The 20,374-nt window shown below is 35.3% G+C and overlaps 1 protein-coding gene across 1 annotated transcript in view; it reads right to left on the bottom strand.

Moving 5' to 3' along the window:
- Window positions 1-15,796, bottom strand: part of LOC136025083 (cytosolic non-specific dipeptidase-like) — a 39,600-nt gene extending 23,804 nt beyond the window's left edge. The window contains exons 1-3 of the mRNA XM_065700801.1: window positions 15,538-15,796; window positions 13,045-13,339; window positions 938-1,093 (exon numbers count right to left, since the gene is read on the bottom strand). Of these exons, the coding sequence (XP_065556873.1) occupies window positions 938-1,093; window positions 13,045-13,339; window positions 15,538-15,707 (621 nt within the window). The 5' untranslated portion in view covers window positions 15,708-15,796. The remainder of the gene's footprint in view (window positions 1-937; window positions 1,094-13,044; window positions 13,340-15,537) is intronic.
- Between the last annotated feature and the right edge of the window lie 4,578 nt (window positions 15,797-20,374).

Raw genomic sequence — 20,374 nt, 5'->3', positions numbered from 1 at the left:
GCAATGCACAAGCCATTCTATATATTGGTTCAATCTTTTCTTTTTTTTATTCTCTTTTGTCAGATTTATTTATTCTCTAGTATATTTTTATTCATTTCAGTGGGAAGATTTGTCACCAGCCGCGCATAGCACTCCGGGTCGAAGTCAAAGAGTCGTAAGAAATGTGCTAAGCGGACCATTGGTGTGCATGCGAAAAAGTTATTATCTAGTTTTGTTTAAGGTTTCTTCCTTTTTAAGAAATCTATAGCTGATATCCTTCCGTTCTGAACGCTGAGGACGCCTTGCTGTATACAGGCGAATTATTCGTGCTATTGAAGTTCTTGTTCGTTTTACTGCCCATGGACTTGTTGTTTTCGAATATCTTCTTCTTTATTTGTGATAATGAAGTTATAGGGGAAAACATGAATTGGAAAATGCCTGAGGCACTTTCAATTCAAAGCTGAAATACAAGTAAGGATTAAAAACCTCATCGGTGGGTCGTTTAGGATTGAATGTATTAAATAAAAAAAAAAATTAATTATAATTTCTTTTCCTAAAAATACGGTTCTGAAAAATAAAATAGCATGCAATAATATAACTGACGATGATAATTTCATCCACAACATAGTGGCAGTTTTCATACTTATACATTGAAAAACATCAAGGCAGATTGAAGATGAGTGGCCTGCACATCAGTGTGCTGCAGTGCAGCGTTTGAAAATTGCAGTCCCAGTCTTTAGGGCCGTTTGAGCAGGCCAGCGGTCCAACTGTTTTTGTGGAAATTTTGTGTCTGTTTTAAGTTTGACTTTATCATTCAGTCTAATTTTATTCATTTTAGGTTTCATTTATTCATTTACATTAATTTCTATTAATTTTACTAATTTTATGACTTTATTTCGACAAGTAGAAATTGTAACTTCTATACTTTTCTATAAGGTGGGTCAGATGTGCTACTTACTTTGAGATTGACCGGAATATCAATTCCTTTTGCCTGATATGCCTCTACGGCATGGAACCAGCCAAGAACTGGACCTTTATCGTCTGTCGCACCACGACCATACAACTTCCCTTCATCTTCTGTAAGGTTAAATGGCTCATAGTCCCAACCGTCTTCCTAGAAACAAGTGTGGGATAAAAAAAATCCAATACAATACTCGTCACATGGAACGCGCTAATTTTTACCTTGAATATGTATATATAACTATGCCTGTATCAGTTTCTTCAAATGAAAGAAGCTTTAGCAAACTAATGTTAGGCCGCAATTAGGCCGTGATTAAGTGAGCTGATGGAACTCAAAAATCCCATTTTAAAATCCAAAATTTATATTTAAAAAGTACTCATTGTATATAAATATTTATTTATATATATAAATATTTATTGGCGGAAATATACCGCTTTTAATATCAGGCCGTAGCTTCTTGAAGATGCTACAGAATGTTTGCTAGGATTTTGCTCTATTTCCTATAGTTGCTTAGAAATCTTAGAAAATGTCTCGCTCTTTTTCACAAGAGTACTCTATGAAGGATATTGCTTTTAGAAGAAAATCGGTACTATCATGAGCAGAAGACAATAACCTGAAAGATGATTGCAACCATTTTTCTATGAATTTTCCTGTTTTCGAGCAGTCCCATAGAATATCTTCAGCTACCAGAAATTTTTACCAGTCAATTGCCAGAAAGAATCGTTTCAGATCACCAACAACTCCCCTAGAGACCAGATTGACAGGCTATTTCCGCCAATGAAGAAGTGCTATTTGAAGGGATTTTGACAATCGACGGTCTCTAAAGAATTGAGAGACAGAAGGCTACCCTAACTTAGATTTTGAACCTCGATGTTTTCAAGTTCACGTAATCACGACCTTAAACACTATCTTAGAAATAGGATGGCCAATCAGTGATTCATAAATTTTAATATGATCCGCACAGAACATAATACGGCTTCAAAGCTTTCGTATGAAGACGTTATGACGATATTTAGTTCGGCAAAAGCACGGAAGTTTAATTTTAATCTATAAAAAAAATATTGATTGTGCATAATCTAAATTCTACGTGTATAGTGTCATAAATAAAATGTCATTACCTGGAATCTTAGGGTTTTTCTTGAACCTTGTTGCATAAAAAGATATTAACAAATATATTTATTTAAAATAACTAAATCAATGTATTCTTTAGAGAAGTAAAATAACCATAATCTCATACCTAGAATGGGTTTCTTGACTGGGAAGGGGGCAAATGCTATTCTTGCCCCTTGTACTGATAAGTCTAGACCCGTCTCTTGATAGTCATTCACATCAAACGAAACAAGTCTTCAGTCTCTCAACAAAGTTGATTCACAATAACGCTTCATCATTGTAATTTTACTTTTTTTTTACCGAAAACGTTTCAAATTTTGCGGAAGAGATTCAGTTGGAGTCTTTAGCGAAGAAGACGTATAACACCGTAATCCTACTAGTGCCCCGCGCGATACCTATTATGCATGTTTCTAACATTTATCATTTAAAATTCTAAGAAGAACAGCCCAGAGAAATGCCATCCGTTAAAATGTCAGGAAGTGAAGTATTTTCAAACTTAAGGGAAAATTCGTTAGCAGCTTAAAGCGAACATCAGACTTAAAATATCGAATGTCTTTCGTTATTGAGATATTAAATCTGCACCGAAAATCGACGTAGTATTGTTTTTTTCGTCATAGGCAATCAGTCTTCATTTGTCGGAGACTTAAATTATTAGATGTAATTTTTTAAGCCACAGAAACAAAAATATATTCTTATAACTTAGACAAGATACATTGAAACAGAGTAATAATGCATACGAAAAAATCAATGTGAAAACCAAATTTTTTTTACCCGCACTATAATAGATCCTATGTTCATTTTTTTATTTATGATATTTGAAAAATGTCCACAAAACATTGTAGTTGCTTGTTGTAGACATGATGAATTTCATGTAATTTCAAAATTGCTGGTAAAAGAAAATCATTAATGGTTATTTTTTATTAAAAAACAATACACTATGACAGATTGGTTGAATTTGTGTGCAATAATTTAGAAAAACCAATTAACATATCATTTAGCTATACAGCAATATAAAAAAGAAGACAATTCGAAAATGTAGCAAGAGCAAAAAAAGGTAATTTAAAGTTGAAGGGGAATTAAAACGTGAATAATGATATTACTAAACCAAAAAAGAGTTGAAAACTTGAAAAGAGTGACTGAAGAAAAATATAATCAACAAATATGACAATGCAAAAAAATAAAACGATATAATTGAACAAGCTAAAGGAATCGTCGTTCAAAAATGCGAGTGGTGAAAATAAAGTTAAATATGCACACATAATAAGTATGAAACATTATGAAGACATTCTTTACTACTTTCTTTTTTCAGATGACCGACAGTAAATGTTCACCAAAACCAACGGTCCCGATGCATCGAAGAATATGGATTTATGATTAGTTTTTCCGTTAGTGAAAATAGGTCTAATTTTGGAACACCTTTTGGTTTTGTTCTTAATAACGCATGAAGCAAAATAAATGACAAAAATAATTATTGAGTTCAACTTAACATGGACCAAGATTAGTACCATAAAAATTCTGGATTTGGTAGGATGTAAAATTTATGTTCGTCCTTTAAACAGTGTCAAGATGAATATCGCCAAATTACAGCAAAAACAGGACAAAAACATTGATCTAATATCTGATAGAATTTAAGACACATTATAGATTATAACAACTACCAGCTTATATTGGTAGAAATTATGAGTAACTAAAAGTTTTTTTAAGATAAAAAATGTGTTTAAACACTATCAGCAATAATGAGAAACGTTTCTATGGTCTATCTTACCTTATTTGAATTCAGCTGAAGAGTATGTAGACACACTTAAAATATTTGATTGCTTACCATTCCAGTTACCATTCCAGAAACTTAACTTGTATTATGTTGTCTTGTTTAATCCTATAAGAATTTTGAACCTCTGGAAGGATATGATATTCGTGTCCAAGGGATCCTTAAGAGACATGCAAGGAACAGTGGCGTCAGTTTTTGATCTTGGGGCACTTTCCCCTCCTCTATATTGTTTGAAGCACCTTTTTTGGTATTTCCATTAAAATATTAATTCCATTAATCATCATTTTGGGTATCCGAAGCTTATAGGTGATCACATAGTTATGCGACTTTCACCAAACAAAATATACATATGAAAATTCAACCAAGTGGTATTCTCAATACTACAGGTCAAAGGCTTGATGGTTATGCCACCCTCTATCATAAAGAGAAGAATAGTCCCAGCATATAAATATCTCTCTGCAAAATTCAAGAAAAATAAAATGACTACGAAGTTTTCTAGACGTTTTTTTGACAAACTCTCCCAGACTAAGCAATAAAAGGAAGAAAAAACCTCATCCAACCTAGCTGACAGAAAGATATACAGGCAGGATTTACGCATAGGCCCGGGCATGGGGTGCACAGTGTCGAGGAGCGTAAAAATCAAAACGGAGCGATTGTTTTTCTTAATATAAACTGGACTAACGTGATTTATCTTCAAAGTGCCAGTTGCACTTTGCTGTTGCACTGCAAATTCACAGGAAAGTCATCTTAAGTAGTGAGTTAAGTGATCTAAGTGATCTTTTATTTATTTTCTAAATGATCTAAGTGAAACTTTTTTAAAATTCTTCAAGGAGCAGGTGTCTGTTACGTCATAGGAAATTTTCTCCAAGAAATGTAGGTGTCTGTTACGTAATTGGAGCTGAGGCTGAAGTAGTCGTTCGAGACTTTTGCTTCAACATTGAAAAGGAGTTCAGAAGGTCAACATCAAGGGTATTCTTTAGTAATGGATGTTTTTACTCTATTGGATATTGAAGGTGCTAACAATGACAATATTAAACCTAGAGTGCCTAATGCCGCAGTAGAAATTACAAGGGATTGCTGGCTAACCCTAGAATGGAAGGAGATACTTGCGCAATATGTTACATCATTAAGCAAATTCAAATCGGAATAACAGTCTTGCTTTGCACCAAAAGTGAATATATGCAAATACAAAGATTAAAAGACGGATTAAATGCATTAGTGAAATACATTGAAAACAACGATCTAAATCAATCTATAAAAAGGAGTGACTTGGTCACTAGTGAGATCTATTACTTATCTATAATCGATAGTGAGAGTTTCAGGATTATCATGACTGGATTTGAGAAATGAAAAATCATACAGAATCTAGTGACTTTAAAAAAATGTTTGATTCTAGATGATGATTTCCTAGAGATGTCTATTCAAAGGAAAACATTTTCTCAAAGAATGCTTAACGATATAACGGGAAATGAGTCTCAATCTTTGGACTATTGGATGAAAATTATACGTCGTGACACCGATACATTTGCTCAATTTATTGATTTATTAACTGAAACAAAACAAAAAGACATTGTGGTTTTGCTTTTAACCACTACCTAGACGGCCATTTCGCATGACAACAAGAAACAAGTCGACATTAAAAAAATCCTGTCTAAACAAGTTTCGTGACGCAACTTGATCGCTCTTCCTCCTAGAAGACATTCATTTTCTCCAGTCAGTTTCTTTTCGAAAGTGAAACAGTCAATATATAAAAAAATGCATTAAGCATGTCCACTATGTTAGTATACATTGGGCAGCTGGTCATTTGGTGAAAATTGTAGATTTGTTGATGATTATAATGAAAAGTGTAGATTATGCAACCGACGTAAATTGTATAGAGGATACGCAGCGCAAATTAAAGACTGTAATTCCTGTCTTGAAAAGATTTGTGACTCTCATACTAGAGGTTTTCTATGCTCCAATTGTCACTGTGATAAATGTCATCAATCAGAAATTACTAACCCTGGCATGATTGCAAACAACCTCAAACGCACTTCCAGTTTATTTTTAAGAGACTGGTATCGTCGTGGTTTTAAATTATATCGGCCAGAAGAGCCTGGTTTATGCTACAATTGAATAAGTATAAAAAGAGTCTGGCTTATACAAAATTGCTGTGGAAATACCGGCTACTATGGTTACAAACCTATTATATTTTTAATAACTATTATTATATGAACCTATTAATAACCTATTATTATATTATATTTGGTTACAATTCATATGAGAATTTTCTGTGCGACATTGCTTCAAATAAGCAAATGGAAACAGGTGAATTTCATAATATGAATCAGAACAATATTATTGACTTTACGAATATATATAATAAAAATGAAGATGCATTGTATATTAAAAAATGAGACCCTGACTTTGCAAGCCAACATGAATACAAGTTGAATCCTGAAGTGCTGCTGCAACTTGTCATTAACAATGATTAACTATACGTGGAAGAAGAAATCTAAAGGATACATAGTTTTGTACAGACAAGTTTTATTAATAAAAGAATTTATAAACATTTTAAAGCATTTCATTCTTTGGGAACTAATATTTATATTATACAGGTAGGAAAGGGTATTTTCAACTAGAAAGTCACTCAATCGAGGATTGTCACCATAAAGAAATTCTAAGAAATTCACTGTAAGTATACCCGCGACATGGAAAAATTAAATATAATAGCGCATGAAAATCACAGCTTTTGGTTGATAAATCTTGTAATCGCTTTTGATTTTGAACACTAGATTTTTCAATTTACTCGAGATAGTTTTTAATATGAGGTGTGTAGAACAAATACGGTAAGCCAAGAGGATCAAAAAATTTAACATTCTTTGCTGTTTGATAGGTGCACAGCCAATGCCCTGTCTTTATATTTGATGGGCTACTATTAACAATGATAAGGGTATTGTTAACGCTTTGAATGTGCCCAGAAAAATCCAAGGGAACTATATAAATGCTAAGAAATTCACTGTAAGTATACCCGTGATATCGAAAAACTAAATATAATAGCGCATGTAAATCGCAGCTTTCGGTTGATAAATCTTATAATCGCTTCTGATTTTGAACACTAGATTTTTCACTTTTCTCAATAAAGTTTTTATATGAGGTGTAATCAGAGTTTTGTACGTGTAACCGTGGCAATATGTCGTTGATTCGTGATTGTATGAGGAGCAAGAAGTTTGATACTATTCCCACTAGCTCTTAATTTCTCAACTGCCAAAGCAACAGAACTCATAACTTGTTGTTCCCATACATGAAGTACTGCCGAGGTGAGAGAGGCTGTTACATCGGATGCTGTGCCAACTACGTTTCGCAAAATAAAATCGGACGGTGAAAGTTGTAGCTTTACATCAATCTTAACTTTGAAAAGCAACCATTGAGGAATATTAAATATCTCATGATTTTTTCCCAAACAAGTGTAAATATTTAGTTGTCACATCTTAAAGTATATTACTAGTGTCAGTGTTTGTTTTTAATTCATATCCAATAGCCGTACCTCTCAATTTCTTGCACCACATTGAGTCATCAGCATGAATTGTATATAACTTGCATAATTTGAAAGATTATTGCTTGTGCTCACTAACGTTCCATTTATGTAGACACTGATTTGTCTAAACAAATTGTGTAGTCCCCAATTTTCATAGGATAACCCTCGGTTGCACGTGGTTTTTCATTGTTAGATTTTTTAACAATGACATGCAAATCTATAGATGTAGAAGTCAAATATATGAAATAACCTTCACTGGAATAAATTTGAAAATGTAAGTTTTCAAAGAGCGGTTGTTGCAGATAAAATTATCCATAGTAACCATGTTTTATGCTCACATCAACATTTTCTGCATTGGAAAAATTTAGAAATGAGTTGACTGAAGGAATAGATTCTCTGTTCGGTAAATATGCCATTTCAAGGGAAAGAAATCCTTTTTCGATCTAATAATTTCTACTTTTGGCTTCTTTTCTTCTTTGACAAGAGCGATGTTTTACGCTTCCGTCCTGACTTGAAAATGATGGATGATCAGGGCTTTCTTGCCTTTTATCAACCTTTTCCGGATGATCAGGGCTTTCTTGCCTTTTATCAACCTTTTCTGCTTTGTCGTGATTTCAATTACGCGCCAGACCTGAGACTTTCTTTGAAATCCTTCCCGGAGCCCTAATCATGTAGAGTAGAAGATGAAAAATCCTCGGCAACCGGTGCAATATATTTTTATCTAGGGGTAATGCAGAGCGAAACATCTCAGCAAACCATTTGCCGAGACCGTAACCGGATATGGACGAAAGACCTCTGTAATAGTCAATTCTATGACCCATTGTCGTAGTCCAAAGGTAGGAAACTAGCAATCAATATCAGGTCAAACAAAAGTACTTTTTCTATTAGCCATCTCACTCAATAGGTCGAAAATGACATTTAATCACAGCCAAACCTTTAGTTATTGCTAGAGGATCACCCAATTCATTTTTATCTAGGGGTAATGCAGAGCGGAATATCTCAGCAAACCATTTGTCGAGACCGTAACCGGATATGGACGAAAGACCTCCGTAATAGTCCGTTCTATGACCCATTGTCGTAGTCCAAAGGTAGGAACCTAGCAATCAATATAAGGTCAAACAAAAGTACTTTTTCTATTAGCCATCTCACTCAATAGGTCGAAAATGACATTTAATCACAGCCAAACCTTTAGTTATTGCTAGAGGATCACCCAATACGCTTCTTAATTTTAACTGACAGAGCTCCAAATACGTAGTGTTGACTGGAAAATATTGAAGATGCTTTATAATGTAGTCGTGAGTGTGTTCATGACTGGGTTTTCGTTCAAGAATACGTAGAAGGGGGACATAGGTATTACCGACTCTCGATGCCTTGACAAACAATGCGTAAAGAAATATACAATTGTCTGATGAGAAGCCGTTAGAAAACTATACAAAATTAACATTTTCCATACCACTGATACTTCTGACAATTTTACCCTCGATTATATTTCGTTTAAAATCAAGATAATTTCGCATATTGTCATTGATATGAATCATTTCATTCTCATTAGGAGAGCTAATGTAAATTCTCCTCTGTTCCATTGAATAGGTGAATATGAAGGCATTGCGAGCAGAGATTTGTCAATTGATAGCACGACACAAATTGGTCATACTACCATATTCCTTGTATTTTAATATGAGATGCGCATCTATACCAGAGTTAAGTTATTTTATCCATTCCTTTTCCTCGCCATACACTGGTCAATTGTTGGGCCTTACTTTATATCATACTCACGATCCTTTCTCAGGGTATCATAAGTATTTTTAAGAATACAATCAACAAGATCAACTTCATACCTTTCCTCTAATTTGATTGCCGGGAAGAGTTTTGTCGAAAAATCACTTGTTTTATTCAAATCATCATAAAGTAGGTCAGAAAAATTGGCCATGAATGTCACATAAAAATCATTAGGCATTGTGAACGTCTTCGGCAGCAATCCAAGAATCAAAATCAGAGGTGTATCCTAGCCAACGAACAAAAAACTGTCTCTTAGCCTTACCTGTCTGACTCTTTAATATTTAATAATTTGATATATTCCATTATATCCAACTTTTGGCAATCATGATCATAAGAGAAAACCGTCAAGAATCTCGTGATCTTTCATATCACGTAGACGATACTTTACAGTTTTTGTGTCTAAGACTTTTGACACTTTAAAAAGTTCAGTGGCCCGCATGTAATTTCCCTTTTAAAAATATTACTTGTTCGATTGATCCAAACAGTTTCACCAACATTGAACTCTGTCTTCAAAACCTTTTCATTGGAATACTGTTTAAGAAAAATGTCAAGTGTAATATTACTGTGATGAACTTCAACAGAACTATGATTGCGCAGCGATCGATGAGGACGTTGATTGTAAATTAACATGATTTTATCTAAATCTGAAATAAAAGCAGCAGTATTTTTCAACATACATTATCTTGAGATTAACAGTCGAATTTTTCTTATGTGCAAATAACGCCTTTATCGGACTATGACTATGATATAATATTTTATTATATTTCAACAAAACCTTTTTTACACGTGGATTAACAATTTCACTGCCTTGATCCGTTTGATTTTTTCTATAGAAATCTTGTTTAAAGATAGATTCAAGAGCTCAAGCAACTTCATCGCCTCGCCTTCAACGCAATGGAACTGCATATGCATAGCGATTAAAGACACTGATTGCAAGAAGAAGATACTTGTACGGTCTATTACAACGTGTTTGAATCTCGCCTAGAGTCAAAAGATCTGCTAGCATTATATGCAAGAGGAAAAAGACTTTAGTTTTTCAATAATCATTACCATTAACTCTATGATTTCGATGAAGAGCGTAACTGGGCTCATTCTGTAAATACTCTGTCTTCATCTTCTTTTAAACTCCGACGACTTTATATAGTGTGGCGGGGGAATATTCATAGCTCATAGATCTATTTCAAAACTTGCGCTGTATTGAACGTAAATGCGGTCTGAACTGACCCGTACCCTATTACATATTAAATTTGGTGGAAATACGCTTTCGTTTAACACCCTTTAAATCATCGCTACCACTTGGCGTGCTTTCCGAAAACAATAGTCTTTTGATATTCCTCCAAATTCCCTTAAGCGTTTTTAAGACACGTTTACTCCCAATAAGACTTTTTGGAAAATTTGATGACTTTAAAAATTTATACAAATGACTACCGAATGATTCAAGTCTTTTACTATTTGCAATCAAATCTAATATCAAACCAACTAAATTGTAGGGCTTCCCATGGATTATAATCTCATTCTTTTTGTCATCAATTTGTACATGTCCATTTTAAGCGAGAAAAGTCAAGAACCTTTTACTTTGCTCACGATACGAATCAGGCATCAAGTCTACAATACCTGATAAAACTTAAGATTATTCTTTTTCCTTTTTTAGCACTTTCAAAGTTTCAAAACTTTCAGAAAATGGTGGTTGATCAATGACATTTACTTTGAGCGCTTTTTCACGGTAGGTTTTATGCCTATCGACACGTCGAAGAGCTTGAAGCAAAATTAATTTTTCATCGTCGACAATTGTTTCATTTTTAATTAATTTATCAAGATTAGAACCTTTTACTTTGCTCACGATACGAATCAGGCATCAAGTCTACAATACCTGATAAAACTTAAGATTATTCTTTTTCCTTTTTTAGCACTTTCAAAGTTTCAAAACTTTCAGAAAATGGTGGTTGATCAATGAAATTTACTTCGAGCGCTTTTTCACGGTAGGTTTTATGCCTATCGACACGTCGAAGAGCTTGAAGCAAAATTAATTTTTCATCGTCGACAATTGTTTCATTTTTAATTAATTTATCAAGATTATCGTCAAAGAGCTCTTTTGGTAGAATAGCGAGTTCAATTGGCGACAATTTGTAAAGTTTAGCCATTTCCAGAGAACAGTGTTTACAAGCCCGTCGATAATTGGAAGTAACAAAGGAAAGACAGTACCACCCGCTTAAATAAGCCGTTTTATTTTAAAATATTTTCCTTGCTTTTGGCAGGCTAAGACACTTACAAGTGAACGCTGTTGCTTTTATTTCTTCTTAAAACTTTTGAGAGTTGAACGCTACCTTCAGTTAAATTTAAACAAAGCTCAGACAGGATTAATGAATTCATTCTCAATGCCATGTTTGAGTAGAGCCTTCCTAAATCATGGTTTTGAATTACCATTCAAACCCTAATTACCATAGGACAGAAAATAAATGTCTGTTTTCACGTAGTTCCTGCAGTGTCAGGATGACGAACAATGACTTTTTTATACTATTCACGGGTAGACAGTAATTTCATTATCAAATATATCCGTGACTACAAGTAATTCTTCCGGTGCGTTTTGATTAAAATCCAATAGAATGTAACCAAAAAATTTATTAGTAGCTTGATTGTATGCCGGAAGTAAAAATTTTGGTTCACCGGGATATATCTGGTTTTTAAAGATATATGAGAACTTGAATCGAGAAAAACCATATAGATGATATAGTAAGTGCAATTCATCGCAAGTGTTCTCATACATTTCTTCCGATGAAAGAGACCGAGAAGAACAATTTTCAGGTTAATTTTCCATGATGAGAACGGATCGTGAGTGATTCTGACGTCTCTTGAGACCATTTTTCGACGGATCAACAAAATCATCGATAATAAACCACGAGTTGGGTTCAATGATATTAAACACGTCAAATCCTCGAAAGAATTTTAATAGTTGCAGGTGACACTTCTGTTTCCGGGATAATGATGGGGTAGCCACAAGCCCTTGTTGCGTAAAATCAATAGTCTCTATAACAGCTCTCCGTATAGAAAATGGCTGCAAATTTGCAGCACAAAGTGAGGGATAAGCATGAATATATTGGAATGATGTAAGGACCATGCCCCTTACTTGAGAAGGTGGCACCCTGAAGGCTTGTAAAAGGATATGATGATTTGGCGGGTGTCTCGTAGGTTTTTAGTCATAACAACCAAGGAAATTCTGAAGTAAAGAAGCCCTGAAGGTTTTTTAAAAGACCCTTTATTACGTAGCAGACGCCTGTGACACTTAAGTCTCATTTCCCATTAGGTAAAAACTAAACCCTATTAGGTAACATGCAAATCCTAATAAGTAAGAACCAAAGAAAAGTATATTTGGCAAGGTTTTGAATTTTTTTTTTTTTTTGGAAACCAAAGAAACTATGAGGAAAAACCGAAGAGATCCTAGGGTAAAGAAGCCATTGAATGTTTCCCCCACACCCTTAGGTTTTTTAAGGATAGCAACCATAGAAAAACATTCCCTATGACGTAACAGACACCTGTATAGAAAACATTCCCTATGACGTAACAAACACCTGCTTCTTGAAGAAGTTTTAAAAAAAATATCCAGATCAGAATTCGAAGAGACAAGGTCGTTGTCGGAAGCCTTGTACTATCACTACCATCTTAAAACAACTCAGGAACTCCGCAGCCGCTAATAAATTGTCAGATGTTTCCCAAGAATGGCAGCGGAGAGCTCGTTATCACCTCTCTCTTGCATTACTTTTTGCTCATCAGTTTCCTGTTGTTTAGGGCTTTCTTCCCCTGTCTCCTAATTTTGGAGATTTCCCCGTAAATCTCTGTGTCTCCCTTAGGGGTGCTAACAATTTGGGGCCTAGGGGGGGCCAAAGATTTAAATTCAGCCCCGAAGATATGCACAAAAAAAAAGGAAAATCTTGCCTTGAGAGCAGGCTGGACATCTAAATGGCCGTAAACAAGCACAGTTTTTTTCTTAGGATCAGATCCCAAGGTACCAAGGACAGCAGGGGGCAGTTTAATTTCAGATCCATCAGACAAAGACTCGTTTCCAAGCTCATGAAGTTCCGCTTTCCCTCCAAGTTTTTCTATCGAATTTTTTGCATATTCCATCATCTTAAAAATTTCATTTCTATGATCGGGCCAGGCTGAAACTGACCTAATTCCAACAGCTTCTCGTAAATTGGATATAAAACGATCCTTGTTTTCATCCACAAATCTAAAAAAGAGAAAAAAATGAATAGAAAATGTCATGTTGGCTGATAAGATATTGGATTTTACATGTTTTTGATCAGAGGAAAAATATCAAATTTTATCTTATACAATTTAAGTACATATCTTTAAAGTGTTTATGAATAGTATTTGTAGTTTAATGCAATAAATTGAAAAATTATAGAATATATATTACCAGAAGCATACAAACGATTTTTTTAGTAGGAGGGAGGGGGTAAAAAAAAGCAAAATCGCCGAATTTAACAGAGAACCTAAAACAGAGAAATCTTGAAAAATTGCAACGATCTTAATGCTTTGAGGACACAGGCCAGAATACAGCTGTGAATTTGTGCCTTGTCTCACAATTTTGCATAACATCTTATTGCTCATTTACAATGCTAAAAAAATTATTTCGGTGCAAAAACATGGGGTTTATTTTGAAAATTTGTTAAAATCCATTCTTAAAAGCATCATTCTTGTTGCTCGATAACTTTTCAAGTTGGTAAAAAGCCACAGAATTTTTTTTTTTTTTCCTTGTAAGGTGAAAACTTATAACAAGGGAAGTGGCAGAGGTTCTGATATTTTCACATAAGATACACTGAGTAAGTTTAAGGGAATCACCCCTTCTGTTTGCATGCGACCTATTAACTTGTATAGGAGAAAACAAACCTTTTCTAATCAAAGATTAGCTTTGTTGTAAAATTTTACATCGGAGGCTTTTCCCCATTTTGGGGAGTAGCTGGGTTTGTCTATTTCATTTTAATGGAGGTATTACTTCTTATTAAGACATTTAAATTGCTTTAATTCATTGTCATCATACCGACCGAAGTCGTTGTAATATGACTCGCATTAATAGCACCAAAGATTTGTCATTTCTTAATAGCACCCGTCCTTTCGTTTACTGCGAATGAAGGATGGCAGATCGCCGAAGATCGTCCTTTTCGGCCAACCATCTAATGCTAAACGGCGAGTAGGTCGTTGGTGGTTGGGGTGGGAGGATGTCATAATGAAAGATTTAAGGGAAATGGGAACTTCCTGGAGGGTGTAAAGAGGGGTGCTTTGAATAGCCTGAAATGGAGGAAGAGCGTGCGTAGCTTTGTTGGCCTCATGCGGTATGGTGCTGCGGTGAGTTGTTACTAGTAGTAGTAGTACTGATTTTGGTTGTTAGTAGTAGTAGTAGTTTCTACTGTCTTTTGGATCACTTGTCAAAATAAGGCAATATTTGAGATTCCAATACCCTCATTTCAAAGCTTGAAAATACAATAACTTTCAATAAACTGCTCTAAACAGGAATGATTTGTTCAGTTACTACACTAGGACAAGATGAAGAAGTAAAGGATTTACTATACAGGAAAAAATTATTTTACACAAAGTTAACCAATATAAGTATAAGGATTTTGTTTGAGTTTAATTTCTGCTAATGTTACTATAACTTATTTTATGTTAGTTAGTGTAAGGCTCTTGACAACTCTCTCTCTCTCTCTCTCTCTCTCTCTCTCTCTCTCTCTCTCTCTCTCTCTCTCTCTCTCTCTTTCTATCTTAGTCTGTACTGAATTATTCCTTTTTCTTTTTAAATCAAAGAATCACAAATGTCATGTATAGAATTACAAATTATATACAAAAAGATAACTTATCTTACAAAAATACACTGTGACAATAATAAAAAGAAATACAAAGCGCTATTCTGGACAAAGCTCTATAATAACAAAGCTCTTACTTCTTAACATTCATAAAATTCCTGTATAGCCTATTAAACTTTCGGAATCGCATTCAGTTTAACTACAGATAAAACACGCCCCCTAGAGCCAGAATACAGCCATAGGCAAGGCCGTATCCAGGGGGCTGGAGGGTTTGAACTCCCTGCTTGCTTTTACTATTTTACCGAAGCAATTATTATGTTCGTAAAAAGCAAAAAGGCATCGAGTGCTATGATCACTTTATTGGTAAGTCAATAATATAGACAGTCATATGTTTACCGAGGCCCGATTCTAGGGCAAAAAATGAGCCTGTTAGCGAGGGAGAGGAGGGGTATATTGTCAGAAGGATGACCATGATATTTGGAAACGGCATAAAATAAGGAATTTTTATCATACTAATCTTTTTGTTTTATAATGTTTCTTTCGTAATAGCCACTAAACTGCAATTTCACTAAAAGAAGTTCTAGAATAAAGGCTATAACTAATGAAAAAAGAAGACGAAACTTACGAAAAAATTTCAGCTAATTTCCCCGTCATTTTCAACTGTCTAGCTACGTCTGCCTGAATAATACTGTTGTTTTGTTCACAGAGCTCGTCATAGGAGAAAACAGCACAGCGCATGCCAGGTACCCGTGTGATAAAAGTACCAATTCCAATAATTAACGTAATTAGTCTCATTGCTCCAAACTGATTAAAGTTTAAAACTTTTTGTTCCAAGATCTTGTATTTGTGTGTGCTTGCAGTGTGAGAAACTAGTTCTCCAGGAATGTGTCCAGGCTCCAGAATAAAAGATCTAGAAAATAGACAAAGGGAAGATACGACGTTTATAATTATAATCCAGATTTCACATTCGAACATATTTTTGACCAGTAAATTCAGGGACGCTTGGTAGTATAGGCTTTTCAAAACATTTTGTGCATTGAAATTTTACCAAAAAGACATTGGATATAATGGACCTTGAAACTCAGGAATTGTCCTCTATCTGAGATTTGGCCAACCAGTTGTCCAAATCCGTTCAAGGGTTGATAATGAAATAAGGGGATTTTAATGCTCAACTAAACAACAAAAACATTTTTTCAACTAAAAGTAAGGAGTAAGGGTAAAAACTAAAAATAGACAGAAACTATTCTGTGTATGAAGTGGTTGTCCCCTCCTCAATACTTTGCTTTTCACGCTAAGGTTTTCAGGATTTTAAGAAAGTTTCCTATTTAAATAAAACAGCCCTTGTGTTTCAGGAGTCTTTCTTAAAAAAATGGGAGAAACAGTCAAACTTTAGCATAAAGAGCAAGTTAATGAGGAGGGGAGCGACCCCTTCATATACAGAATAGTTTCTGTTTGTTTCGAGTTTTAATGTTGCTTCTTACTTTCAATTGAAAAAAAACTTGTTTTCTTATTTAATTTCTGATCGTTTTCGAATAATGCCAGTAAATTTGGATCATCCTCCATGAAAAATCCTTTTCCTCACAAGAAACCCCTTCGTAGAAAGTTTTTCCCACGTAAAATACACCACCCCCCCCCATAAAGTTCCTTCCAGACAATTCTATCACCGCTAAAAATCCCCCCTTCCGTAAAATTTCTTGCAGAAGATTCAGCCTGAAAATATCTCCTTAACATACTTTCATTAAAAATACTTTCACTTCTAATCGTTTTTCCAATCACTCCAGAAATCCACCTTCCATGGAAGTTATTCCCAGGAAATCCAAACACGCTGAAAATCTTTCCCGGAACATTTCCACATGCAAAATTAAGTAGACAAAGGGAAATCCAGACAAATTAAAAGAGTTTCGCATAGGAATTTGTCAAATCTCATCAGTCTAAAATTCTCCTGAAAAGCGTACTCCGGGAATTTTCCCTTCACCCCGAAAATTTTCCTCATGGATGCCTACCCCAAGCACAAAACTCCCCTCCCCCCGGAAGTTGTCTGTATACTTCCCAATAGCAAATACTATACGTAAAAAATGGTCTTAATTTATAAATTAAGGAACTATCCCTAGGGGCTTGGGGGGGGGGTCGGTTTACCTAAAAAGGCATAGTTTCGGGACTTTTCAAATATAATGAACGAAATGGTAACTTACGAAGGAGTGGTCGGATCTTAATGAAATTTGAAGTCTGGAAGGATATCGTGTCTCAGAGCTCTTATTTTAAATCCCGCCTGGATCTAGTGACATTGGGGGGAACCTAAAATCTTGGAAAACGCTTAGAGTGGAGGGATCGGGATGAAACTTCGTGGTAAAAATAAGCACAAGTCCTAGATACGTGATTGACATAACCGAAACGGATCTTCTCTTTTTGGGGGAGTTGGGTGAGGGTTAATTCTGAAAAATTAGAAAAATGAGGTATTTTTAACTTACGAAGGAGTGATCGGATCTTAATGAAATTTGATATTTGAAAGGATGTCATGTCTCAGAGCTCTTATTCTAAATCCTGACCGGATCCGGTAAAGGGGAAGTAGGGGGGAGGAACCTAATATTTTGGAAAATGCTTAGAGTGGAGGGATCGGGATGAAACTTGGTAGAAAAATAAGCAGAAGTCGTAGATATGGGATTGAAATAACCGGAACGGATCTGATCTCTTTGGGGGGTGGGGGGGGGGGTTAATTCTGAAAAATTAGAAAAAATGAGGTATTTTTAACTTACGAAAGACTGATCGTATCTTAATGAAATTTTATATTTAGAAGGACCTTGAAACTCAGATATCTTATTTTAAAACCCGACCGGATCCAGTGTCATTAGGGGGGGGGGACCAGAAATCTTTGAAAACGCTTAAAGTAGAGAGATCAGGATGACACTTGGTGGAAAGAATAAGCACAGGTCCAAGATAGGTGACTGACATAACTGGACCAGATCCGCTCTCCTGGAGTTGGGGGGGGGGGGGTTGTAATTTGGAAAAATTAGAAAAAATGAGGTATTTGTAACTTACGAACGGGTGATCAAATCTTAATGGAATTTGATATCTAGAAGTATCTTGTGCTTTACAACTCTCATTTTAAATCCCGACCAGATCCGATGAGATTGAAGGGAGTTGGAGGGGGAAAGCGGAATTCTTGGAAAAAGTGAAAATCGAAGTATCTTACGAATGGGTGATCGGATGTTAATGAAACTTGATATATAGAAGAATCTTATGTCTCAGATGCTTCATTTTCGATTCGAATCGGATCCGGGGACATAGAGGGTTGGAGGGGGGAAATAGAAATCTTGGAAACCGTAAATCTTGGAAAACACTTAGAGTGGAAAGATCGGGATGAAACTTGATGGGAAGAATAAGCACAAGTTATAGATAAGAGATTGACATAATTGGCACGGATCTGTTCTCTTTGTAGGAGCTGGGGGTTTTTAATTTGGAAAATTAGAAAAATTGAGGTATTTTTAACCTAAGAACGGGTGATCGGATCTTAATGAAATTTGATATTTAGAAAGAACTCATGTTTCAGAGCTCTTATTTCAAATCTTGACCAGATCGGTTGACATTGGGCGTAGCTGCAGGGGGAAACCGGAAATCTTGAAAAACGCTTATAAATGTCGTAGATACGTGATTGACGTAACCGGACTGGATCTGCTCTCTTTGGAGGAGTTAGGTCGTGGGGTTCAGTGCTTTGGCGAGTTTGGTGCTTCTGGACGTGCTAGGACGATGAAAATTGGTAGGCGTGTCAGGGAGCTGCAAAAATTGACTTGATAAAGTCGTTTTCCTCGATTCGACCATATGGAGGGCTTAAGGGAGAGGAAAAATTAGAAAAATTGAGGTATTTTTCACTTACGAGTGGGTGACTGGATCTTATTGAATTTTGATATTTAGAAGGACCTCGTGACTCAGAGCTCTTATTTTAAATCCCGACCGGCATTAAGCTTCTGATTTTCCTTTTAAAGCAATCTATTGATTTTTAGAATTTTGCTAGAGCTCATACCATATGAGCTCTTGGCTTTTGACTCTTCCGACCTCGTCACAAGTGCCATATGAGCTCTTGTTCTAGTATTGTAGTTGCGAAAATGAAGGTATATTTTAACCACACCCTGCTATACCTCCAAACTTTTTCGTTTAGATTCTTAAGATCGAAATTTTACATAAAAAAAGCTTTTAAACCTAATTCTCGCGATCCTCTATAATTTGGGAAACTCCGAGGTATCTGTTGACTCCAGACCCTTTTGCAGCTGAACGTACCAAAAATCTCCCACTATGTTGGCCTCAATTGGCTTGATGTTATGGTGAATAATAGCAGTAGCAGTAATACAGGGCGTTAATTACTATTTTCTGGGTGTTTACTTTTGGGGACATCATAAGAAAAACAGGTCCTATACTATAAGTAATATGCAATTTGAAATAATAAAAATAGGAGCTGTACAGGCCAAATTACTGGAAAGTTAGATTAGAAAGACATTAGATAAATTCAGATTCACGAATATGGAAATAAGTGATTAAACTAATAAGAAAAATAACATAACAATTTACCTGACATTCGGTGAATAATTTTCTTGGCCTTAGCTAAACAACTCTGAAGAACAACAAGCATATTTTGAAAACTTTGTACATGGTTTGGGTGCTACGTGATGAGACTCAATATTTACTAGTTGAACATTTGCAATAGACCACTAGCCTTGGCAACAATTAGACCTCTATGTTCTAATCTAATCGTTAATAGAAATTTGAGTTATATTGACCCAGTAATATATTGGAGGAAGCTACAAATACCAAATACGATACAGCGAGTAATTTTGTACACTTTTCAATATATTGGGGCATTGAAAAGCATTCCTACGGATTTACAAGTTCTCCCTTTTTTTCCCATCGCTGGAATTCTACAGCTTAGACTTCGGTTGTTTTTGCAATGAATTAGGACATAGCTCATTGAAGAAGCACCAACGACTAACAAATAGGATATGCTCGGTCTTTTAGCCATCTTTCGCTATCCTTTTAGCCACCTTTCTGAGGTCAACACAGCTATGCAACTACCCCATTCTCTTCAAAACTTCATTTATTTAATCATTCCCGCAAACTTAGAATTTATTTTAAGTCCTTATTCCGCATCGTTTGATGACCTCGTCCTTTTAGTTTGGCCCTATATGGGTGGCCAAAAAACACTTTCATCCAACACCCGCAAAACGTTTCCTAACTATTTCAACATTTCTTTCATCATAGCCCTAGAAAATGGGATTAAACTTGGTTTTTAGGTAGTGGCAAGTAGGGCTTTTGAAAGAACAAAAACTGGAGCATGTGAAAGAACCAAAAATACAAAGAGATAACTCATTTCCAAGGAAATATACCCTAATAGAACCTAAAAAGCAGAACGAAATAAAAGTTCAGACAATAGCCTACCTGATAAGGCAAAAATAAAGCCAGGTACCGTAAGTGGC

This window comes from Artemia franciscana, chromosome 3 (assembly GCF_032884065.1).
Source record: "Artemia franciscana chromosome 3, ASM3288406v1, whole genome shotgun sequence".
Lineage (NCBI taxonomy): Eukaryota > Metazoa > Arthropoda > Branchiopoda > Anostraca > Artemiidae > Artemia > Artemia franciscana.
This window is presented reverse-complemented; position numbering and strand designations above follow the sequence as displayed.